Source organism: Glycine soja, chromosome 11, assembly GCF_004193775.1.
Source record: "Glycine soja cultivar W05 chromosome 11, ASM419377v2, whole genome shotgun sequence".
NCBI lineage: Eukaryota > Viridiplantae > Streptophyta > Magnoliopsida > Fabales > Fabaceae > Glycine > Glycine soja.
The window spans coordinates 9,470,936-9,495,756 of record NC_041012.1 but is presented as its reverse complement, the minus strand read 5'-3'; the positions used below and the strand labels follow the sequence as shown (position 1 = coordinate 9,495,756).

The following is a 24,821-nucleotide window of genomic DNA, read 5'->3' as shown; positions in this document are numbered from 1 at the left end:
TCTGGCATAGTCAAATGTGAGTAGTCTAGTCAATTCAACTTTTCTAATCACAGTATACGACTAAAACACAACACGATCAATCATAATATATTTGCACCTTTGCCTTGTCAACACTATTAACCAAAACTACCCTAGGATCTGGCCTTCATGACAAGGACACATTGGTAATATCAACTTATTCAACTTTAATGCACACATGACATATTCAAACATGAAATCATGTATTCTCTTTTCCGGGCAAATCATGTGCGTCATATTTAGATTGTGTTATATTATTTTGTAACCAAATTATATTAATATAAATTATTAAGTTTAATTTTTATACATCATCTGATAGAATGATATCATAAAAAATATTTGCACTATCAATGTATTTTAATAAAATTCATATAAATTACACATATTATAATTTTTATATATGTATATATAAATTATATTTCTAATGCATCTTTAAATTTTAGAATAAACATTAAAATTGATATTTTTAATTTGGTTAGAATTGTACAATAAGTAATACAAAAAATATCAATATTTCGTCATTCTCGTGTTGCTTGGCAACTTCCCCCAAATCCTTAGTCAACACGTAACACGTTCAAACCAATGTCCACTGAAAATGCCGATTGAGTCCAAAAAGACAAGCACAAATTTAACACATGTACTTGTTCCCTTTGTCTGACTATAAAATGGCACCATTTGTTGCTCCCCAACACCACCAACAAGCCACAACACAACCACAAAAGCTTTCTTTCATTGTTCCTAGCAATTAATTCACAATAACCCTTTTTTTTCTAGCTTTTTCACCAAACTTTCCAAAAATGAATTCCTCAAAGGCATGCACCCTTTTGAATTTGATCATGCTTGTTGTTATGTTGGTTGCAATTTTTATTAGCCAAAGTAGGGTGGAGGCAAGGGTTTTATCTCATTCGGAGGAGTTTGCATTTGCAAGAGCTAATAACCTTCAAACATACAGTTCATCAGCCTATGAACAAGCCAAGAAAACCATGGGGTTTTGGATGCAGCGTTTGGCTTCTGGACCTAGTCCTAAAGGCCCTGGTCATTGATACTTCACCCTAATACACACGTTCACATGTAGCTAGAATAGCTCAATTATTTTATCACTTTCGTCAATTTATTAAAAGATTCTTTAGGTCAAGATATATACAATATGATCTATCGGTGAGCACAGACCTATCTATCCACATAAATAATGGATGTATGTAGAAAAAATGAACATGGATCTAACAAGTGCAAAGATCCATGTGTATTGAAATAGGATTCTTTAATTTATATATATACGTCATTTTTTAATTTATTAGTCTCTCTCTTTATATCTCTTTTCAGCTACTTTTTATGGATTTAATATTGATGTGAATATCGTTTTGGCTAACGATTGTCATACAAAAGCCATCAACTACCTCCTTGCTCTTCCTGACCTCTTCCACTACATACCTTGACTTGATCAAGTTCCAAACGAACAGTTCAACTGTAAATTAATTAATAATAAATGAATAAATAAAAGGTAAGCAAATTTTCAATTCTTTTATATAATAAAGAGGCTACATCGACTATTCTTTATTTTTTTTTACCACTACATACGAATGAGTCTCACACCTATGTTTGAGCTAAATAAATGACATACATCAGAGTAGGTATTTATTATAATAAATTTCTATTATGTCCACACAAGTTGTGCGGCCACACACTCTTAAAAAGGTTCATTCTGCCGCACAAAAATGGACATATCCTCACATGATCGATGAGTTAATTAAGGGTATGTTTACAGAGGGGGCAGAGGAAGGAATTAAGAGATGAAAATAATTATTTTTAGATTGTCTGACATGGGAGAAAATAAGAGGAAATAAAGAATTTTTTTGTTTAATTATATAGGAAGTGAAAGGAAAAAAATGTGTAAAATTATATAAATACCTTTAATAGAAATGAAATGGGAGATAAATAGAGTTAATCTTTCGTCTTTTGTACTAAAGTATTCCTCTCTTTTCCATCCAAATTTGGATGGATAGCATTAGCAGTACTGGATGATGATGCACTTTAAAATGAAAATGTAAGTTTGTTAAAATAGTTTTATACCGTCATTTAATTATAACCTATTATATATAATAAATTTATTAATTTTTTTATAATAATTACTTTAGAAGTTATGTTAAAAATAATTTATGATTAAATGATAGTATAAAAAATACTTTACATTGTAACTATATGATCATTAAACTTATAAATAATTAGCACACAACTATAAAACTCCACATAAAAATCACTATAAATTACTTTAAACACATTTTTTTTCTTTATGCATTTTACTTCCTAATTTAATGCAATTATAGAAGAATATGCAACTTATCAATATAAGACAAATAGATTTTTTTTCATCAATTATTTTTTCTAAGAACATATATAAAAAATTTAGACTATCTCATTTTTAATCCCAAAGTACCTAATTTAGGGATGAGATACACAAATAGGATTATATATATTGTATTATTCAACACCCACAAAATACACGTGACACCCACAAAATACACTATAAGAGGAGCACAGACACTCGGTCCTTAGCAGCTGAGCTTCCTACCTGACAAGTTATCTTTAACATATTAATATTTGAAAATATATTTGAATACATTTATCTACTGGCAAATAGTTAATTATTTACATATTTACACAGACACACATTATCGTACAATTATCTTCTAGTTTTTATCTATAAGCTACAAACTACAGTTTATCTACAACATTATCAATAAAGGTTATAATAGTTCCTACAAACAAGGACCCCGTAACTACACTCCACTCCTATCAATATCGAACCCATAACACATTTGCTCACACCTTGAGCTTACATATACTTGCTCTCGTATGCATATATTTACTTTATTCTCCTCACTCATATATTTACTTGAGCGTCAGAGTTTTTTGTTTTATTGGTCTCCTCTACTATCTTCTTGACAAAAGTCACTCTCGTAACCAACGTGTGAAGTCTAGGAGCTCACTTTGACCACGTCCACCCTAATGTGTATCAACTCCGAATTTTATAAATATATATATATATATATATATATATATATTACTTAATTTATACTATCAATTAATCTATACATAATTTAAATTTAATTCATTTATTTAACAAATTCAATTTACACCTTAAATTCGACTCATTTAGTACATAAATTAAGTTAAGTCACCAACACATAATTTTTAAATTTTTAAAATAATTATGATAAAAATTAATAAATTTATTATAGGTAATTTATTTTTCCCATGGGCAGGAAAAAAACTCCACCTCCACCTTGATTCAGCCCTATATGTCTAAAAGCTGCACATAATGTGGCTCCTCCTTTTCTTAATTTCTCCCACTCCACCCCTTCAATATAAGTGCTGTCAGATTCCACAACTCAATATCCAAAGCAGTTAGAAACTTAGGATACATAATAATTCAGCGGTAAAGAGATTTGCGTCAAGTCAACCCAAGTCGTGCTTTTACTCTTAGGCTAGTTTAGATGAGTGCGAATTAATAAATATTTCAAAATTTTAAAATTGGTACGTTAGTGGGTGACGAGGACCGCAAACATCAATTAATTAGAGTATATAGTAATTGTTTAGGGATGTCAAATACTAATTTTTATCTATAATTAAGGCAACATTGATGGTCAACTCAGGTCCTAGTGTCTCTAACGACCTGATTAATACCCTAACAACCTGATTAATACTCTCTTTTATGAAAAAAAACAAGCAAACTCCTTCTGCTCTTCTGCTGTTAAACACAATTAACACAATTAGATCTCCTTATCTTATGGTGGATATGATAATATATGATAGAGGAAGGATTAAACATGTAACTTCTTCCCTTTCCAACACTGCTAATTCACTACTACTCATATATAAAATCGAATTATGTATGATATTATATATCTATCCTATCATATCCATATCCAATTATCAATGGATACATTTGGTAGAACTTAAATAACTTAATTAGCAAGTGAGGTTTTCTCCATGTCTCAGCAGTTTCAGAGTTTGCTCCATCACATTCAAGATGACCATTGATGGCTCTCATGGTTGAACCAAAGCCCCTGGTTGATGATAGGGCGCACATGTTCCGTCCAGTCCCACAACGCGGTCTTGAAGGCTATAACGGGTCACTGGCCACCACCGTATCCAATCCAGCTCTCCCATGCGTAGTTGAAGTTCCATGATAGTTGGATGGGTTCACGCCCATGGTAACCTTTGTCATGGGCACACGGGTACTTCTTGGTGGTTTTGCCACAATAGTTCTTTGATGCACCTTCAATCTCTCCTAAGTAGCAAAAACCTGCATGCACATGGCCACATTAATTAATATGATTCATTAACAAAGTTTATATATATGAATCCCCAAGACACATTTCAAATGAGAAAGTACTTTTATGCAAGAACAACACTACTAACAATATGATTTTCAAGGACGGTTCTGAGAGTCTACAAGGAGGATAAATATATACCATTAAGCTTTATAATAAAACATGAAAATCATGTGATCTTAAGAAGTCATGGGACAATTTAAATTATCGTAAGATTTTAATTGTTTTTTAGTTTTTTTAACCATTATAAATTAGGATATTTACCTCCTCACTGGAAACACAAGATTTTTGAATAAATTCCAATCTTTTGAATCATAAAATGCATGGGACTAGTGTTTGATTCAGGATTAGTCACATTTATTCTCACTCTTCTCTATAAATAATATATTATGTGAGAATCAAATAAAAATACTCTTTCATGGGTTAAGTGTGTGTTACCAACTGTAAATCATACTAATTGGTAATTGATTTTTAGTTGTAATCATTTATATAGCATGAAGATTTATTTATCTCACTTTTTGTACAATTAGAATAGCTTCTTTTTATATTAAAAAAACAAAACTTAGAAATAGTTTACATACCGTTGGTGTTATTTTCTAATAAGAATTAGATTTTCATTTAGATAATCTGCACAATTCTTGAATGCATACTTTTATTAGACATATTAATATGTTATTGAAATATGAAACTTGCAGGCTGGTTAAATTTAACTGAATTTGATTTTGGGATTCAAGATTTAAAGAGATATCACTTACGTTATAAATTATTCACTAATAATATAATCACATTCCAACGAAAATCGAACCCACTTTTTTTTTTTGTAGGATATGAATTTATTTCTTATCAATTTAATTAGATTGAGGTCTGGTATAGAAGGGTGTATATGTAACACCTAAAAAACTTTATTTAATTTTATCCTCTACCTAATGCATGCAATGTGCATGGATATGGAGAAATTTGAATGAAAGAGTAGTAAGTAATAATACTAACGTCTGGTTTCGTGGGTGAAATGAGCAAAAGCAGCTGCAATTTCACGCTTGGAGTCATAAGAAGAGGCAGTCCTAGCAAAGTGGTTGTAGGCAATGAGAGCATCAAGGAAGGCATCTCGTGAGTAGAAATTCTTGCCAGCACAATGGTCTTCTGCTTCATCAATTATGGCGTTGAAGAACTCGGGGGTGACGATGTCGGCGACGGAATCATCATCGTTGGGTTTGGCAGTGCCTGTGCTATAGCAAGGACCCTGTTTGCATCCTCTGCCATGCCACAGTAGTCATCACCACTCCCACAATACCCGTATTTGCTGCCTCACACCCACAGTTTTGAGCTCTCACACCCTTTGACACCATCATCAACACTAAGGCACTCATCATCACTCCTGTGACACCAATGTCATGCACCTTGTTCCCCATCATCTTGTTGTGGAAAATTCTCTCAAACTAATGTATGTGTGATCACACTTGATAGACAAGGTTGGGAATTGAGAGCACACTGATGCTGGCGCTGCTTCTATTTATAGCATGTTCCTAGTCCTTCTGTTTCTCATTGATTGTCTTTTAAGTTGGGAAAATAATGTAAATGTGTTAAGACAATGATTAATTTTATAAAAATTTAATTATTTTGCACTTCCCTAAACTTTTATTATATTTTTAATTGTGTTTCAGAACTATTTTTTATTTTGTTTAAATCATATGTATAACATAATTTTGTTTGAGTCGAATAAAATTATTTTTTATTTCAATTCGGTTGAATTTTTTTTTTAACTATGTTCTTAAACTTGTATTTATTTATTTTAACTTAATTCTTTAATTTGTATTTATTTTTTAATTAGATTTCTTCTTTATGGACCTAATTAAAAAATTACAAATTCAGGAACCTAATTAACAAAATCATGCATCTAATTAAAAATTGTTAAATAATTCTAAGATCCAGATTAATTTAACCTTTTATAAGTTTTGTAGAAAAATATCATCACATGTTTTTATGATAATTTTCGATGCAATTATTCTACGACGAATGTTAATAAAAAAAATTATTTATTGATCCATTCTTAGAGACTTACTAACAAGATTCATTAAGTTTTTAGTGAGATATTAATGGATAATTAAGACATTATTAAAAAAAAATTTAATTTCTTAAATTGATAAATATTTTAAGGTGAACTAAAAGTAGTGACGTAGTATAATATGAAATTAAGAAACGGAGTAAGTAAAATTTATGTCTCTGGTTTATAAAATATTTTGAACTTTGACTGCAAGACTAGCTAGAATTCTATTCTATTATAGAAGGCATAAATAACAGGGGAGGGGCGAGTGGGCTGACCTATAACAGTATGTAAAGAATAACAGGAAAATTGGGAAGTGGTTGTAATTATTATTATTTCAAGATTCAGCGGTAAATCTTAGAAAATTTATTCTTTTCAATATTTTTTTATAAATTAAATTTGATTAATGTAACAATTAGATTAAGAATTTTTATTAGGCATAATTTTAACACACAAATAATATTCAATTATAAATTTTATAAAATTTTAAAATTATTCGATATGAAATTAAATAATATTAATAGAACGTATATTTAAAAATCTAAATAAATATTGACAATAGTATTACATCACTATAAAATATAAATATATGGCTTTTTAAAACTTTTGTGTGCATAATCTTGAATTAATATCAAAGTTTCAATAGTTAAATTAATAAAATTTAATCTATACAAATTAAAAGTTAGTGGATAAAATAATTTTATTAGGAAATCCTTCTAGAATAACTTTCTTTACTAACTTTGGCACGTCTTGTTTTAGGTTGGTTTTCAAATTATAAATAAATTCGTTTAACTTATAAATTAAAAAAACTTCTAGAATAACATAATTCCTATCCTCTTGCTCTTTCCCCCCTATAAAAGTAAGTAAAAATGATGAAGTTGATATTCATACTTTCAGCTTCTTCACGGTTACATTAAAAGCTTAAAATTAATGTTTTATTAAAGGCAAATAAAAATAATATTATATAAGGAAAGGAAGAGAAAGATACAAATTAAAGGAGTCAAACACACATCACAAGCTGTCATAGTTCTATCTCCACACAGCACCTAGCTCGAACGCTTAAAATTAATGTTAAATTACAAAAAGTTTGATTAGTTACAACTAATGATATATTGGTAAAATTCTTAACTAATGCAACCTAACGAAGCACAAATAAAGTAATATCATAAATAACGTCAGTAGCTTAAAATTAACTACTAACAAATGTACAATTGCTAGCAATTCACACAAATTGGAATTGTACATATTCATAACATATTTATGGACAAAATTAGCATTTTGATTTTTTAAACTTGTTTTCTGTTTTTAATTTGATCTGTCATTATTTATTTTTGTTCTATTATGGTCTTTTTATTTTTATTTGATTTTAATTTAATCCATTTTTTAATTGTGGAGATATTTTATTGCTAAAAAAATTCAATTGTGATATTTTTGACAAATTAATCATCAAAATTGACAAACTGTACATATAATTGAAATCACACAAAATGGATTTTTTTTTTCTTTTTTGAAAAAGGAAGGGAAATATTCCAACTATGTTGGTACCCCAATCCTTCCTAAATCACATGCCAGAACCAATCTAAATTTATTAAGAGAAGAAAGCAACAAAACATAATGGGGATATTAGACCAAAACTCATGTCAAGGAGAATAGAACATGTAGGTGACCCTTTAATATTACGGGAATACAGGCATAAGATTCTAAACAAAAAGAGGGGACTGTGTCTCTCGCCAAAAAGATTGAGTATTATCCATAATCAAATTGGCAATACCATGTACACAATGATTGTCTTCTTTGTAAATATGCGTAGCTATAAATCTGAGAGAAACTATATGCATGTCTGAAACAGAAACTGAAAAAGAAGATGGAAACTGAAAACTCGAATTCTAGAGTTTTCTAGTGTTAATTGTCCCAAATTGGTAAAATGTTTCAAAAGAGTCATGCTTTGGTAATTTGTTTGTAAAATAACGTTCCTTTGGTCAATCAATGTTGAGATGGTTCTTGATAATCTTTTCTTCCTATAAAATTGGCTTTTAGGTGAGGGTTTTTCTCATTGTGAGGACCAGTAATCTGGAACATGATATTTGTAGGGCTGAACATTTATTATATAAATAGAATGATAATAATTTGATAGTTAATAATACAATAATTATGAGAATTTAAGTTTAAATTTAATTCAATTCCTTAAAAAAATTATAAGATGGAAGCTATTTTTTACTAATTATATATACTATTTTCACTAAGCTAGTTGATGTGGCCAACACTAAACATTTTGTTTAAATGATAATAATAATAATAATAAGATCACTAACAACAACATTGTTATGACCCTGCTTGTTTTTTTTTATAGATTATTAATTTTTTAGTTTATAAGGACATATGAAAATTTGAATTTATAAGTCATAAAATTGCAAACACAGCAATATCAAACAGTGAGACCAAACGTTATTATTTATTAGGGTTCAACATCAACAAAATCTATATGTGAACTATTTTGTTAATAAGATTATTGATTATAGGCCAAAACCTGTCATTCAAATTTCAGTCCTATTTATATCTTGGCAATTAAACTGGCTGCTACAAACTAATTATCACAGAAATAACGTATTTTTATTCAATATTGGATGCACAATATCGATGGTAATCAGATACAATATTCCCAAAAGTAGTAATTACATTAATAATCAAAATAAGGCTGTAAGCCTTGAATGGTTTATTTTCTGATATATGTTAAGATATACCGTATGAATGTATGATGTCATCATATGGAACCATCTATACTGATAAATTAGCAAGTAAGATTGTCACCAGGGGAAACACCAAGTTGTGAACAATACTGGGTGTAGTAATTAACACGAGCCTGAACAGTACTAGGGTTTGCACCATCACATTCAAGTCGGCCATTGATAGCTCTAATGGTTGCACCAAAACCCTGGTTGATGACAGGACGCACATGTTCCATCCAGTACCACAAGGCTGTCTTGAAGGACACAACAGGGTCATTGGCCACCGTCTCTGGAGCGTTCAATCCATCAAATCCGATGCTCTGCCCTGCTGGTCCGTAGTTGAAGTTCCATGATAGTTGGATTGGTCCACGCCCATAGTACGCTTTGTTAGGGGCACATGGGTACTCGGTGTTGCTCTCGTCACAGTAGTCCCCTGATGCACCGTTAATCTCTTCTATGTAGCAAAAATCTGCATGCACAAGCCCACGCTAATTAATCACTTCATAATTATAAAGTTTAATGCTCATATGCACTTTTATACTCTCCATCAATAAGAAATTAATCATCATTGTTATGATTTTTAGAATAATATTATAAAAGTTAGCATCACTAACAAAATTCTCATATATACATAATATTTTGTAATTAAAAAACAATATAAGTTATGGTAGTAAGTAGATTGTTTTCTCTTATAATTATATTATGAATAAATACTACACGACAATGTAAAAACTGACGTCCAACTAGAAATTTTTATATTTATTAAATTTATTGATTTTTATAATAATTATGTTAAAAGTAATATTTATTATAATTATTTTTAATTAGTTGATAGTATAAAACTTTTTATCCTATAATCAAGGTTTTAAGTATGGAATGCGATTGCGGTTCCCGTTTTGTTACATTTATTAATATTATGAAAAATTCTAAACAAAACAAATATGACTGATGTTCATAGTTACGCTGTGGCTGCAAAAACTTGAAAAACCTTGACGTTATGACCAAAATTATGATCATAGTTCACAAAACATTTTCAAAGGCCATGCTGAGATCGCTGACAATGCTTATAAATTAAACTCAAATTATATAGAAAAATAAATCCTAGTACTAGTAATTAACTATAAAAAAAGTATAGTAGTAGTACTAACGTCCTGTTTCATGGGTGAAATGGGCGAAAGCAGCTGCAACCTCACGCTTGGAGTCATCCTGATTACCAAGCCTACCAAACTCATTGTAGGAATTGTGAGCATTAAGGAAAGCATCTCGTGAGTAGAAGTTCTTCCCTGCACAACCATCATCAGCCTGACTGATTATGCTGTTGAAGAAGTCTTGTGTGACGATGTCATCACCTATGTTTTGGGCACTCACGTTTTTGGGCACCATCATCATCACCATGGTGACAAAGGTTGCCACGAACCCAGCAACACGAATGAGTAGTAACTTGCTCATCCTAGCTACAAAATGTATGTAATAGAAATTATAATGTTTGATAGACAAGGTGGTTGAGGATTGAGAGCAAAAGGGAGGTCTATTTATAGTGTTAATGCTAGCTAGGACTTTGAACTTTAGGAAAGGAAATTTCAGATTTCTATACGAACTTGGCGAGATAAGAAGAGTATGTCCCATTCTAGAATAGAAAAGCGTAAATTACACGGGGTTTAGATTTTGACTTTATGGCTTTCATTTGTATACCGATAATTGAATGTGGATCGACATTGATATTCTTCTTCTGACTTGTACATGTAAAAACTAAACTAAAAAGACAATAACATGAGTATAGCCTACATCGTTTACTTTTGACTTTAGTGGCGTAAGTTGCCCGGCCGACACGGCCACGCTACCGCCACTCTAGCTATATTTAAATTAGGAAAAAATAGTGTATTTAGGGCCTAGTTTAGATTAGTTATTAGCTATATACCAACAAGTAGTTTTTTTTAAGGCATATACCAACAACTAGTTTATGTGAATGATATTGAATTTGATTTTTTTATATAAAATTTTGAATTCGAATTTTATGAATGAAAAAATATGATTGAAAGAAAAAAATTTCATTAAGATTGGACTAGCAAATTTATTAACAAGGATTAATCATCAATAAAATTAATTAATATTCAATACCAATAACATGAGAAAAAAGAAGATGATTAGATTAGTTATTCACTTCCATTAACTTTTTAATTTAGATAGGTTTTGTAGGCTCAACGTTTAAAGAGGAAAATTAAAAAATATACGATAAAATTAAAAACTTTTAAAAATTTAACTACTGCTCTAATAAACTATGCAATCAAACTTGGTTATTATTGAAATGTTGTGCGAGTAGATCCAAATCTCTTGTACAATCTTAAATTTTATTAATTTAATTTTTTTTTTCAAATTGTAAATACTTTTGTATAAAAAGCAATTTAAATATAATGAAAGATGCATTAAGGATTAATTCAAGAGCGGGATGTAGTTTTTTTTTTAAACCGTGTTATTAGTATGAAATATTTATTGATTTTGCCGATCATTAATTTCTGTCAGAAAATCTAGCTAATCATCTAGTAAAATTCTTCTCATCTAATTATATTTTTTTCATTCACAAAACTTAAATCTTAAATCTTATTAAGAAAATTTAGTTCGATACTATTCGATTAACCAACTACTTCTTGCTAGGATGGAATGTAGTTTATGGTTTTAAGATGGGAAGTTTTCAATATTTATATTTTTACAATTGAACTTACTTTTCATTATCAATAAAGTAACTTTATAGTTTTAGTACTTATTTACCAATTTGTAATTTTTGTCCTCTAAATTTGATTTGAAATTTAGTTTGGATTTCTACTTTTGTGTTCTATTTAATCCTCTAAATACTAGTACTATTTTTTTATCACCATTTTCTCCAACTCTGCTTCATCTTCTAACTTTGTTGGTTTAGAGGGCGTTTTAATTAATGATTAACATGAATATAGCTGCTTGAGAAATATGATTAACGACATTGAAAAAGATAAAGGCCAGGTCTAAGATTTAATCAAGGATAAATTTTATGGTGAATATTAATGTCTAAAATAATTAGATAAAAACAAAGCAAGGACATGCTAGTTGGATAGGCAGCAACTTAGTGACGAAATTAAAGTTAAACTTAAACCCTAAGCAATGGACCAAAAGAAATTAAGTTAACATGAAATAAAATTACAAAAGATGATAAATTATGTTTTTAGTTTAATATTTGATTTTGATCTTTAAATTTTTTGACAATTGATCAATATGTTTGAACTTTTTTCTTGTTGAATGTTTTTGTTCTTCTCGTCTATTTTGGTCCTTAAATAATGATATGACATTATTTTTATTTTTATTATTTTATTTTATTACTTTTTTTGGTAGTTAATAATTGCCGGAAATTACTTAGTTAACTTGTATGAAAGGTCTTATATTCTAGCGGCTAAAAGCTGTTAAAAATTATAATTTTCCAAATCCAATTTCAATTGGACAACGATGATGATCGGAGCACCCCTCGAGATTATGATAGACAAGAAGCAAAAATGACCCTAAACTCCGACTAGATCCTAAGTCAGGAGAGCAACTTATTTTTAAAAAATAAAATTAATAATTAATATTATGAAAGGTGTAAAAACTTATGAACATGGTCAAATGCACGAAATTAGGGGAGGGCAAATTTTACATATTCAATATATTATTTATATGTAACTTTTAAAAAATGAGAGATTCATTTACACCCCTCATTATAATGACGAGCATCTCACAGGCTATTATTTCCCAGAGCTCCAATTCGGATAAGTTTGGAGCTGTGCCAGCAAAGGATGAAGGAAGGTCCTCCAACAGAAAAGACTTAATTGAGACATTTTTAACGATTAAAGAACCTGATAGGAGTGATTTAAAATTTGAGAACTAAAATTAATATATTTTAAATAATTTAACAACTAAATTAATAATCAAGTCTTAAAATTACTCTCTCTTATTCATCCACAAAAATATTTTTAAAATTTAAATAATTTTTATACCATAAGGTTATTTAACATTTGACAAAGACGTACACAGCTGAAGAAATTCCAGATAGTTAGCTACTAATGGCTGTAAAGTCGGTAACTTTTTGGTGATTTTAATGGATAAATGGGAAAGAGTAGTAGTGAATTTTCGTCTCCAGAAAATGCTACTGGATTCCGAGGTGTTAAATATAGTTCGAACTATTGGGAAAGAAATGCCACGAGTCATGGCACTGGGCAATTAAATGCTAATCCTTATCAAAGGACCGAAATTATGGGCAGTTAAACGCTAATTGGATTTTTAACTTTATATTTAGTTGATAGACTTGGAGAATGTTTGATTTATAGATTTTTTTTCTTCATAATTTTTATACGCCATTGATGTTTTGGTGGCAGGAAAAGTCAAATATTGAGAAGTCAGTGCCAGATACCAGTCAAAATGACTATGTATATGTTCATCCTGATCCTCAGTAATTGTTTCTGTTTTCAATTTTCAAGATCATACAAAAGTCAACATCTTGACCCATGAATTTTCAATTTCCCGTTCTCAAGAAAAGTTGATTGGACGATGATGTTGAGGGAAATATTTATACAATTAGTGTAAGTCTTGCATGAAGTTAATCATATTATTGATTGAGATTATCATTTTAAATAATTTTCATAATATTAAAATGATACTAAAGCCACATTAGAGAAAAATAGATAGCTGTCCCTGAAAATAGTGGTAGTTTGGAAATTGGAATTGGATCATGGACCCCGCTTTGTTGCGGCAAACGCAAAACCTCAAAAAGAGTAAGGGATAAGTCATCAGTTCAGTAAAGGACTGTGGGAGAGAGACACGACACGAAGATGAACAATAACATGATGATGGCTTCCAAGTCCAATTCCATAACATTTTGGAGTTGGTTCTTTCACAACTTGCCCATTCTCTAGAACTAAAACATGCTGCATTCACGTTCTTTCCATTCCAAATGCAAAATCCAGAGCCACTTTTTCTCTCGGTTTCACTCTGTCCAAGAGGACGAGGTACTCAAATTACTTCACTCACCATTAGCAACCCTATGATACGGCTTATTTATTTTGCTATAATGTTCTTCCATGCAGCTTAGGTGTTTTTTCTAGTCCCACCAGCACTGAGACAACTATCAGACATCTGATCTCACTATACCAATTTCAGCTCTTAATTCAGGTAACTTTTGGATCCATTTTCCTTTGCTGGAGCTCTTATGAATTGTTTTGCTGTGAGTTAAAGCTAGTGCTATAATGATATTAATATATTATCATGCTCTTGCCTTGTAGGTTAAGAAGCATCAATTACAGATTCCAACGAAATTTCAGCCATCTTAACAAATGCCAAAATAGTAGTAGATTCGGAAGATGAAAATAAGATACAAGTGAGCACATTGCAAATACTGGTTTCAATGTAGATTTTCTATTCTGGCTCTTTCAGGAAAATATCTCATGTTTCTTTATGTTGTCATACTGTTTCTCCGTAACTTCTTTCTCTTGATATTTTCTTCTATCTCTCAGTACAGAACTGTCATTGCTTTATCAATTTATCCTATAGAGTACATTGATGGAAAAATATGATTTATAAAAATAAATAATTAAATAAATCTTATATTTTTCTATGGAGGAATTTGTGTGTCTCAAATTCATATTTCTACTGGCTTTCTTGAGCTTTCAGTTAAAAGGCGGTAGAAAATATAAATTTGGAAGGGAAAGATAGATTTGGAAGAGAAACAACATTGTGCTCATCATTTCTCATTATCAAAAAAATACCAAATACAAAGGGAACTCAGCTTATATAGAGTTGGCTGTATCTATAACAGGAAACTAACTAACAGAAAACTAACTAACTAACTTTAACAGAAAAGAAACTAACTAACAGGAAAAAAAAACAGAATTCAACACCCCCCTCAAGCTCGAATGTGAATGTCAAGCATTCCTAGCTTGGAATGAATATGATTGAAGAGACCAGCATGTAAAGGCTTGGTGAGAATGTCTGCCAATTGCTCATAAGTGGAGATGGGAAGAAGGTGAATCAAATCAGATTGAACCTTGTCTCTTACCACATGACAATTGATTTCAATATGTTTGGTTCGTTCATGGAAAACAGGATTTGCGGCTGTGTGCAGGGCAACTTGATTGTCACAGTAGAGAACAACTGGTTTAGGATGCTCAATATGAAGATCCTTTAGTAAGAACAATAACCATTGTGCTTCATAAGATGCTTGTGCAAGAGCCCGATATTTAGCTTCTGAGAATGACCTGGACACATTGGATTATTTCTTACTCTTCCAAGAAATTAGTGAGGTTCCTAAGAAGAAACATATGCTTGTGATGGATCTTCGAGTGTCAAGACAAGCTCCCAAATCTGAGTCACTGAATCCAATTAAAGAAGTGGAAGATGAAGAGGAGAAGAACAGGCCTCTGCCAACAGTGTCTTTGAGATATTTCAGAATATGGTGTGCAGCTTGCATGTGAATGTTTGTTGGAGATTTTAAATACTGGCTCAATTTTCCAACAGCATAGCAAATATCGGGCCTTGTGTGAGTAAGATATAATAATCGCCCCATAAGCCTCTTGTAAACAGTAGGATCAAAGAAAGGAATACCAGAAGATTTGTGAAATTTTAGTGTAGGATCCATAGGTAAGGAAGAAGGTTTTGCAGCAAGCAAACTAGTGTCTAGAAGAAGATCAAGGCAATATTTTCTTTGATGCAAGGCAATACCTGAGGTGGATCGGGCTACTTCAAAACCAAGGAAGTATTTGAGTATTCCAAGGTCCTTAATACTGAATTTTGCATCCAGGGAGTGCTTTAGTTGCTAGATTTCAGCAAGATCAGTGTCAGTAAGCACCAAATCATCAACATAAACAAGGACAATGGTAAGGCCAGTAGGAGACCTTTTAGTGAAAAGAGAATAATCTGCCTTGGACTGTTGGAATCCAAAATCGAGTAAGGTAGAAGTAAGCTTGGCATTCCATTGCCTGCTGACTTGTTTTAATCCATACAAAGACCTTTGCAACTTGCAAACCAGAGCTGGATTATTAACTGTCAAGCCAGGTGGAATCTTCATATATACCTCCTCATTTAAATCACCATGCAAAAAAGCAGTGTTAACATCAAGTTGATGGAGATGCCAACCCTGAGAAGCAGCTAGTGATAACACAAGTCTGACTGTAGTCATTTTTACAACAGGATTAAAAGTTTCAATGTAGTCCAAACCAGCAATTTGGGTAAATCCCTTGGCTACTAATCTAGCCTTGTGCCTATCAATGGATCCATCGGCTTTGAACTTGATTTTGAAAACCCACTTGCAGCCAATTGGCTTTTTATTACGAGGTAAAGGAGTAAGCTTCCAGGTGTTAGTCTTAATAAGAGATGATAATTCAGATTGGATAGCCTATTTCCAACTTTCATGACATATAGCTTTCTCAAAACTAGTAGGTTCAAATTGTGAGGATACACTAAGTGTGAAATGTTTGTGATTGTGTGAAAGTCTATGGTAAGAAATGTAGTTGGAAATATGATACCTGATGTTGGAGGAGATTGAAGGAGTTGAATTGTGAGTTGTCGCAGAAAGTAGAGAGCAGTGGTAATCTTGAAGGTAAGAATGAGGGTTTTTCTGTCTTTGTGATCTACGGGGAAAGGGTTGAGGTAAGGCTGGTTGATGGTGTGGATCAATGGGAGGGCTTGATATCTCAGGTGGGGAAGGGTGTGAGAGATGAGGCATATCAAACAAAAAATTATATGAAGATGATGGAGAAATAGGCTTAGCATGCTGTGTCGAATCAGTAGAAGTTGGTGAGGGATTATGCAAGTAAGGAAAAATATGCTCATAGAAAACAACATCCCTAGAAACAAGAAGTTCTCTTGTTTTGAGATCAAAAAGTAAATGACCTTTTACACCTAATCTAACACCTAAATAAACACATTTTCTTGCTCTGGCATCAAACTTTTTCCGATTAGCCTTGAGTGTTGAGGCATAACATAAACAACCAAAAACTTTTAGGATAGAGATGGATGGGATGCATTTGAACAGAACCTCATGTGGGGATTTCTGATTAAGAAATTTTATTGGCAATTTGTTTATTATATGAACAGCCTGTGAGATAGCTTGTGTCCAAAAAAAAAAGGTAAATTGGCATGAAAAAGTAAAGCTCTAGCCACAACAAGAAGATGCTGATGTTTTCTCTCTACAACCCCATTTTGTTGGGGTGTCTCCACACAAGAAGTTTGATGGAGAATGCCTTTGGAACCATAGAAATTGTTCAGGGCAAATTCAGGGCCATTGTTTGATCTAATGCTTTTAACTTTAACAAAAAACTGAGTTTCAACCATAGATATAAAGTGTTTGATATGATTTGAAACTTCTGATTTTAATTTTAGAAAAATAATCCATGTATATCTGCTTTTGTCATCAACAATAGTAAGAAAATATTTATGACCAAGTAATGAAGGATGAGCATAGGGACCCCATATATCGATGTGCAACAAATCAAAACATTAAGAGGAAACAGTAAGGCTATCAGGAAACGGCAACCACTTTTGTTTTGCAAAATAACAAGTGTCACAAGGTTTACTTGAGTTTGTACAGTCAATGGAAGAGTACAGTTTAGTCATTTTGACAATCTTATCATGAGAGAGATGTCCTAACCTATTATGCCAAACATTGCATTTATTGAAAGGAATGGTATTGATTTTACAAGTGTAGGACAACTGAGTTGGTGATGAAGATAGGATGTATAAGCCAACACTCAATTAAGTTGCTCCAATCGTCCTCAAGGAGGAGTTGTCCTGTATAGAACAACTAGTAGGGTGAAAATTCAGACTACAATGTAGATTAGCTATGAGTCTTGAAACTAAAATCAAGTTGAATGTGAAAGAAGGAATATACAAGACATCAATGAGGTAAAGTTGATCATTAAAATGTATAGTGCCTGCCAAATTGGTTTGAATTTGAGATCCATCAGGTAGTTTAACAAGTATAGGTCTAATTTGCTTAAGGCATTGAAACTAAGTTTGGGAAAAACACACATGATCAGTAGCTCCACTATTCAGAACCCAAGAGTTTATGTTGGAACTATAAGCATGAAGAGTGGCACAGAAAATACCTGAATTCCCATTCTTATGAAAGCTAACCAGTTGATTAGTGGTGTGAGAGGGAGAGGCTTGAGAAGTTTGCTACAACAAGGAAATAAGAGCTTTATGTTGCTCTGGTGTGAAAGTTACAGATGAACCATCTGCAGACACCTCTTTTTGTCCAAGAGATTGTAAATTATCTTCAATTTCTTGATCATCCATAGAGTATTGGTTGATAGCACCTCCTCTATGCAAGTGAGGAGGGTAACCATGTTTCTTGTAGCAGGTATCTACCATATGACCTGTTTTGTTACAATAAGATCATATCTTGGAGCTTCTACCTCGACCTCTGCCACCTGATGTATAGCCTCCACGACCTCTACCTCTGCCATAAGTAGCATGGCTGGTATCCACTTGAGCAAAAACTCGAGAATCATCAAACTAAACAGCAAGTTGCCTCTCTTGTTGAATGAGGATAGAGAAAACTTTATCTAAATCAGGGAGGGGGTCCATCATCATTATGTTGGATCTAACCGTAGAGTATTGTTCATTGAGGCCCCTCAAGAATCTAATCACATAATCTCCTTCTCTGTAACTCTTAATAACATGAATGAGATCATAAGCACAAACAACAACACATGTGTAGGAATAGGGCGAAAATTGTCTAATTCTTGGATTAAACCCTTCAATTTCGTAAAGTAAGTAGTGATAGTAGTATCACCTTGTTTAAGCAGATAGATTTCTTCTTGTAAATCACTAATGCGAAACACATCTCCTTGATAATAACGTTTCTTGAGAGTGTTCCAGATATCCAATGCAGTCTCCATCCACATAATGGTTTGCAAGATATCTAGATTAAGCGAATGATGAAGCCATGAAACCACCAAGGTATTACAATGATCCCATATAGTGAAATTAGGATCATTAAGAGCAGGGCGAGGCAAAAAACCATCCACAAACTGGACCTTTTTCTTGGTTTTCAAGGCAAGGAGCATAGCACATGACCACGAGTGGTAATTGGCACCATAGAGAACCTGAGCAATAATAGCAACACTAGGATTCTCATTGGGATGAGTATAATAGGGATTCAACAAGTTTGCAAAAGCTGCATTATTGACAACAACATTGTCAGCCATGATTGAGGAGGAGGCTTGAAGAATATCGATTCAAGATGCAGAAATTGGAATAGCAACAATGGTTGTAGGAAGGAGCCGAGGGCACAACGAAAGAAAAAATTTCAAATGATACCATGTAGAAAATATAAATTTGGAAGGGAAAGATAGATTTGGAAGAGAAAGAGCATTGTGCTCATCATTTCTCATTATCAAAAAAATATCAAATACAAAGGGAACTCAGCTTATATAGAGCTGACTGTGTCTATAACAGAAAACTAACTAACGAACTTTAACAAAAAAGAAACTAACTAACAGAAAAAAAATAGAATTCAACAAAGGCTAAAGTAAGATTTGATATATTGATTCACAAATTTTTTGTACTGAAGAATTATTGATTTTTCTGATCAACTGTGTTAATTTGATAACCTTGAAGAACTTGCCTGAACTAAAACCTTTGGTAGTCTTCATGCTCAATTGATCAGGCAAAGTCTTCCCCATGTGGTATTTTAATTAGTTTCTGTCGTCACGATGTACTTCATCATGTTACTTTTGTTTATACAAGCAGGTCAAGATTGAAGCTAATATTTTTTGGTTGCTATCAACCATTGCCGTTGGCATACAATGCAACCTGCAGCTTCAAATATACACAAAAATATGCCCAAATATATCATTAGTCTCCCCCTTCTATCCTTTATTTATTTATTTTTTACTGGAGTGTGTTCATAAATTACTGCATCGAGTTGTTTTTATGATTTTTCATTTCCTACTACTTTTGGGTTTGATGTTGTGATAACTATTTTATGGATTAAATTGCAGCTAAGAGTGGACTTGACTGGTGATCAAACACAAAAGGTATTTGACAGGATCCTAACAAACTTAGGTCGTACTGCCCCACCAGTTCCTGGATTTCGCATGCAAAAAGGAGGTAAGAAGCTGCATTTTTTATACCATGCACTTTCATACCCTGAACATATCTATTGGTCCTTACATTTTTCACTTTCATGCCCAATTATGATTCATACATTGCAAAACCTGCCAAGAACACACATGAGCTTGACATGTGGCATTTGCTGCAAGATTTCTCCCTAATCCTCAAGAGTTTCTTAAATACAAGGTATTGCCATTTGCTTACCGCATTTTGGACTTACTAAAAAGTAAAGACTGATAACCATCTTTTCTGTGAAATACCATTTGGCAGCTGCTTATGCCCACATTAAAAAATATCAAGCTCTTTCTCTTTTCGAGGCTTGGGCAATTAGTCACCGTTTTATTTGCAACTCATATTTTCTTGCTCAACTAAGGCTTGTGAAATGACCAGCATATCCTTCTCATCGGTGGTCTTGATCTTGGTTTTTGCATGAGTGCTTTACCAATTGGATGCCTATTTTGAGACTCTGTATTTGTTAGTGGGAAGGGGTTTCACTGGTTGACCCTCTCTCTCCTCTATAGTAATCAATTGCCTCTGTTAGATTGATACCAAATATGCAACCAATGATGAGAATAGTGGGATAAGAATGGAAACTGGTTTTTCATTTTACTCTTCACAGTTACAATGAATAGATGCTTCCTTCTCAAATTCTTCACTTATTTCTTGCTGTTGATATGATTTTACATTCGATTCATTTTCCTGTTCATCATATTTCAGTATTTTAACAGGTTAAGAATTTGCAGTTCATGAGTTTTAACTGTATTATTAGTTTGTGCATGTGATGTCTGAACTGCTCCAGGAAAATCATCAAAGGCGCGTGATTTCCAATCAAGTTTATTTTTTTTATTTTTTATATTTGATGAATTATTATTTAGTATCGTTTAATCTATAAATTATTTTCTCATTCATCTGTAATATTGTCAATAACATCAATATAATCAAAATGTAAGCATTGATCACTCAGATGGTTAGATTTTTCTATCAATTATCTACCCCAACAACGAATTATCCCTAAAACAAATGGCAAGGCCTCTTTGACACTGAATTCAACAGAACATTCATAGACCGTTATCATGTATGCTTTAGTCTTCCTTGAAGATAACTTGGTAAGGAAATGCTTGCAGATCCCAAAGGACTTCCTTGTACAGATGCTTGGGGAAGAACGTGTCACCAAGTTTTGAATACAAGAAATACTCAACTCTACCATGGCTGATTATGTGAAAGAGGCAAGTGATTTTTACCCGTTCATATGTGGCTGTCATGGATATAAATTTATTTCCACATTTGATGACACAATACCAGGAAAACTTGGATGTAAAGGACCGGAAGATAAGCACTACCCAAACGCAAGAACAACTCAAAAAATCATTCAAGCCGGGAAATGAATTTGGCTTCAATGTTATAATTGAGCCTGAAAATTCATGTGTGTCTAGATAACTTGTTATGGGGGATCTAGTTGTTGAGCGTAACCAGATTGATGGTTATTGGGACAACAAGATTTCTCTCTCTCAATGATATACAGCTTAAAGAGTTATTTTAATGGTCAGTTAGGTGCACTCATGAAAATGGGCTACAATATTCTATTATGAGCTTTGCAGGAAAAAAAATGTATAAAAAACTCATCTTTAGATTTTTTTTCATCCTGATTTTAAAGGGCTACCAAACTGACTCGAGTTATATATAACTGCCTTCTAGCGTGATATATTACGAACTTTCAATCTCTTTTATAGCCTTTTAATTGGGGACTGATGACCTACATTTTTTTATGTCATTGTGAGTGTTTCGCTCAATTTAATGTACCTATGTGATTTTGCATACCGTGATTTCCTCACTGTAGGATCAACACAATTACATGTCTTGTTAAGTGGAAAAACCTCAGTCAATAACTTCAGACTAAACAGAAATAGACAAGTTGTTGGGGATTTTGAATGTGAAGATGAAAGACATTTAAACTCACAAATAACAGTCAAATGGGTACAGTCTCCCTCCCATGCATACAACCTGGAAATATGTAGACTTAAAAGAGATTTTCATATGGCCCGATGATGGAGTCACGAAGATTGGAGAATAGACCATAGAGGGAGTACTGCCGTAGATTTTGCGCTTCATACCAAGAATTAAGAGCATCGAGATTCTTGTCAGTCCCTGAGAATGCCAACTGTATTCCCAAGTTGCAGGCACTCCCCCCATTCTTTTGACACTCTGTGTTTGGAACTGCACAGTCTTGATTGTTCAGGCAAATGCTTCCACTAGGACATGCATTACAACCAAAACTCTTCCAATACAAGTTTTGAAGGGTTCCCTCTTGAAATTCAAGAACCTGTTAGCCAATCAACATTCAGATTCAAAATTTGGTCCTAAAGGAAATCACATTCCTAGAGAAGCGAAGCTTGAGCATGTCAATTGAGTTTACCAAAGTGAAACTAGTAATCGTGTGACTGTTGTCAGCAAACATAATAGGTAGTGACCTTGCTGCATATTTCTGCCCAGCAAATGCAACCATATATGCATCTTTGCCCTGATAAACTCAAAAAGTTAATAGAGAACTAGCAACCAAAATTTTGCTAAAGAATATGTAGCTACAGGAGCATTCAGCTTTGAAATCATAACAAAGCAGAAACCATAAATATCATCAAAACTTCTAGGAATTCTTCTAACTTATGCCAGGGAATATTGTATACCAGTTGAAAGTCACCTAAAATCAATCACAAAATGACCTAAGGTTCTTCCTTGCTATCATTAACACATGAAAAATTGATTATCTAACCGACAGTCTCAATAATAAACTGCTATCAATCAGAACTTAACAAACTGAATATGTCTGATGTCATTATCTAATGCAATGCCCCATGACTGACTTGATGCAGTTACCACAGCACATGATAATGAAAGGGACTAGAAAAGAGAAAGTGGTAAAGCCTTATAAATCAAGTCAAATATCAAACATATCATTCAAATGAATCTTGCTGAGAACATATCCTATCCAATACAAAACATTCAATTTTGAATCATGACAAACATAAAATTACGTATACCGCGTTTACGATGCTCCTGTTGATGGTGAGCAGTGAGATCTCATCAACCGTCGGCCTGAAAACAGAAAGCTGTGCTCCTTTGTTTGCGAGGTCTAGGCGTTTGTCGCAAGGCGAAAGCTGCGGACCATTACCTTGGGAGAAAAATTCCTTGTCTGAAAATGCAATACCGAATGTAAAACCATCTCCTCTCTGAACTTTAGCATCAAGACATGGACTATAAACATCATTTGTATCAGCTGCATCTGCAATAGCCATCACGGCAATGATCACCACCCGTTTCACCAAATCTGCTTTCCTCATCTTGGACATGGCAAAAACTTCATCCATCTTCAAAAGCATGATCATTTTCTAAGCAATGGGTCAACACGTGTGTGACAGAATAGAACAATCTATGTGGTGATAGAAACAAAGTGGTGTCAATGCCAATGTTTGCATTTTGTTTATAAGAATGAAATGAACGTGTACCAATGTTCGTGAGTTAAGGATTTGTACGTGGCACATTAATCCCGAATAGAGTATGATATAAATTAAATTAAACAGTAACAATGTGAAAATGTATTTAAATAAGAGGAATGAAAAAATAATAATTAGTTACTTACGAAGCAAGGAATCGATCTGCATACCTAAAAAATCAAGATATACGAGTTTTGTATTTTAAGAATGTTAAAGAGATTGAAGCTGAAGGTTGGCGTGTCTGTGATTCCAAGACATAGAAAAAGGTTAACTGATCCAGGTGGGATATGGTGGCCAACTTGTTTCAGAAGCAGTTATGGAGGCTGGATTTTACGAGAAATAAAAAAAAAAATCTGTTTGCCACATGGAATTGGAAAGGCCAATTTCTAGGGAAAAAAACCATAACAAATTTTTCCGTACCAAAAGCATGCATAATTATTTTTTTTTTTATATAAGAAGCCTACATAAATATAGAGGATGTGAAATTTGTTTGTTTTTTTCCTGATTGGGCTGAAAATGCATTAAATAATTTTCGTTGTATACTTCAATTTACATTGACGAGGGCCTTGTGAATTTGTAGCTTATGCTATATTTGAACGAGAAGAAAACAATTAAAAATTACAATAATAATATTTTTTATTTAATTGAAAAATAAAAAATAGAGAAAATTTGTTTTTAAAAACAAATTTATTTATTTTTTATTTTCTTTTCAGTTTAAATTTCAAAACTTTCTCCCATCTCTTATTTTATTAAAACATGGCAAAACAATAATACCTAATTCCATCATTTCAATTTTCAAATGAGGCAGAAGACCAATCATGACCGGATTTCATTTTATTCCTTCATTACATTCTTCACATCTCTCATACCATCTTTGGGGTTTTGGTTTGGCTCCTGCTACCCACAAAATAAAAAATAAAAAATCTATCATATCATATCATCTATTGTCAGATCATATCATGCACATGAGTTTTGCTTCTAGACATTAGTATCGTGCCTTTCTTTATTTTTGCCTTCCCGTACTAAGCAAAGCTCACACGGGTTTTCATTTTCTTATTTATTGATTTGTCCACGATATAAAATAAATTTAAAGAAATATAATAAT

At 32.5% G+C, this 24,821-nt stretch overlaps 2 protein-coding genes and 2 pseudogenes across 2 annotated transcripts; 1 reads left to right on the top strand and 3 right to left on the bottom strand.

Annotated features, from left to right (window-relative positions):
* Positions 1-3,916: 3,916 nt before the first annotated feature.
* Positions 3,917-5,796, bottom strand: LOC114377049 (annotated as a pseudogene).
* Positions 5,797-8,981: 3,185 nt separating this feature from the next.
* On the bottom strand, positions 8,982-10,645 carry LOC114374207 (endochitinase PR4-like). The gene is made up of 2 exons (XM_028331822.1): positions 10,268-10,645; positions 8,982-9,588 (listed from the first exon to the last, which is right to left on the bottom strand). Exons 1-2 carry the CDS (start codon positions 10,566-10,568, stop codon positions 9,182-9,184), a joined length of 708 nt encoding a protein of 235 aa, XP_028187623.1. The 5' UTR covers positions 10,569-10,645; the 3' UTR covers positions 8,982-9,181.
* Positions 10,646-13,848: 3,203 nt separating this feature from the next.
* On the top strand, positions 13,849-21,912 carry LOC114377047 (annotated as a pseudogene).
* Positions 21,913-22,067: 155 nt separating this feature from the next.
* On the bottom strand, positions 22,068-23,714 carry LOC114373437. Its single transcript, XM_028330899.1, has 3 exons — positions 23,264-23,714; positions 22,642-22,746; positions 22,068-22,548 (listed from the first exon to the last, which is right to left on the bottom strand). Exons 1-3 carry the CDS (start codon positions 23,606-23,608, stop codon positions 22,246-22,248), a joined length of 753 nt encoding a protein of 250 aa, XP_028186700.1. The 5' UTR covers positions 23,609-23,714; the 3' UTR covers positions 22,068-22,245.
* Positions 23,715-24,821: the final 1,107 nt, after the last annotated feature.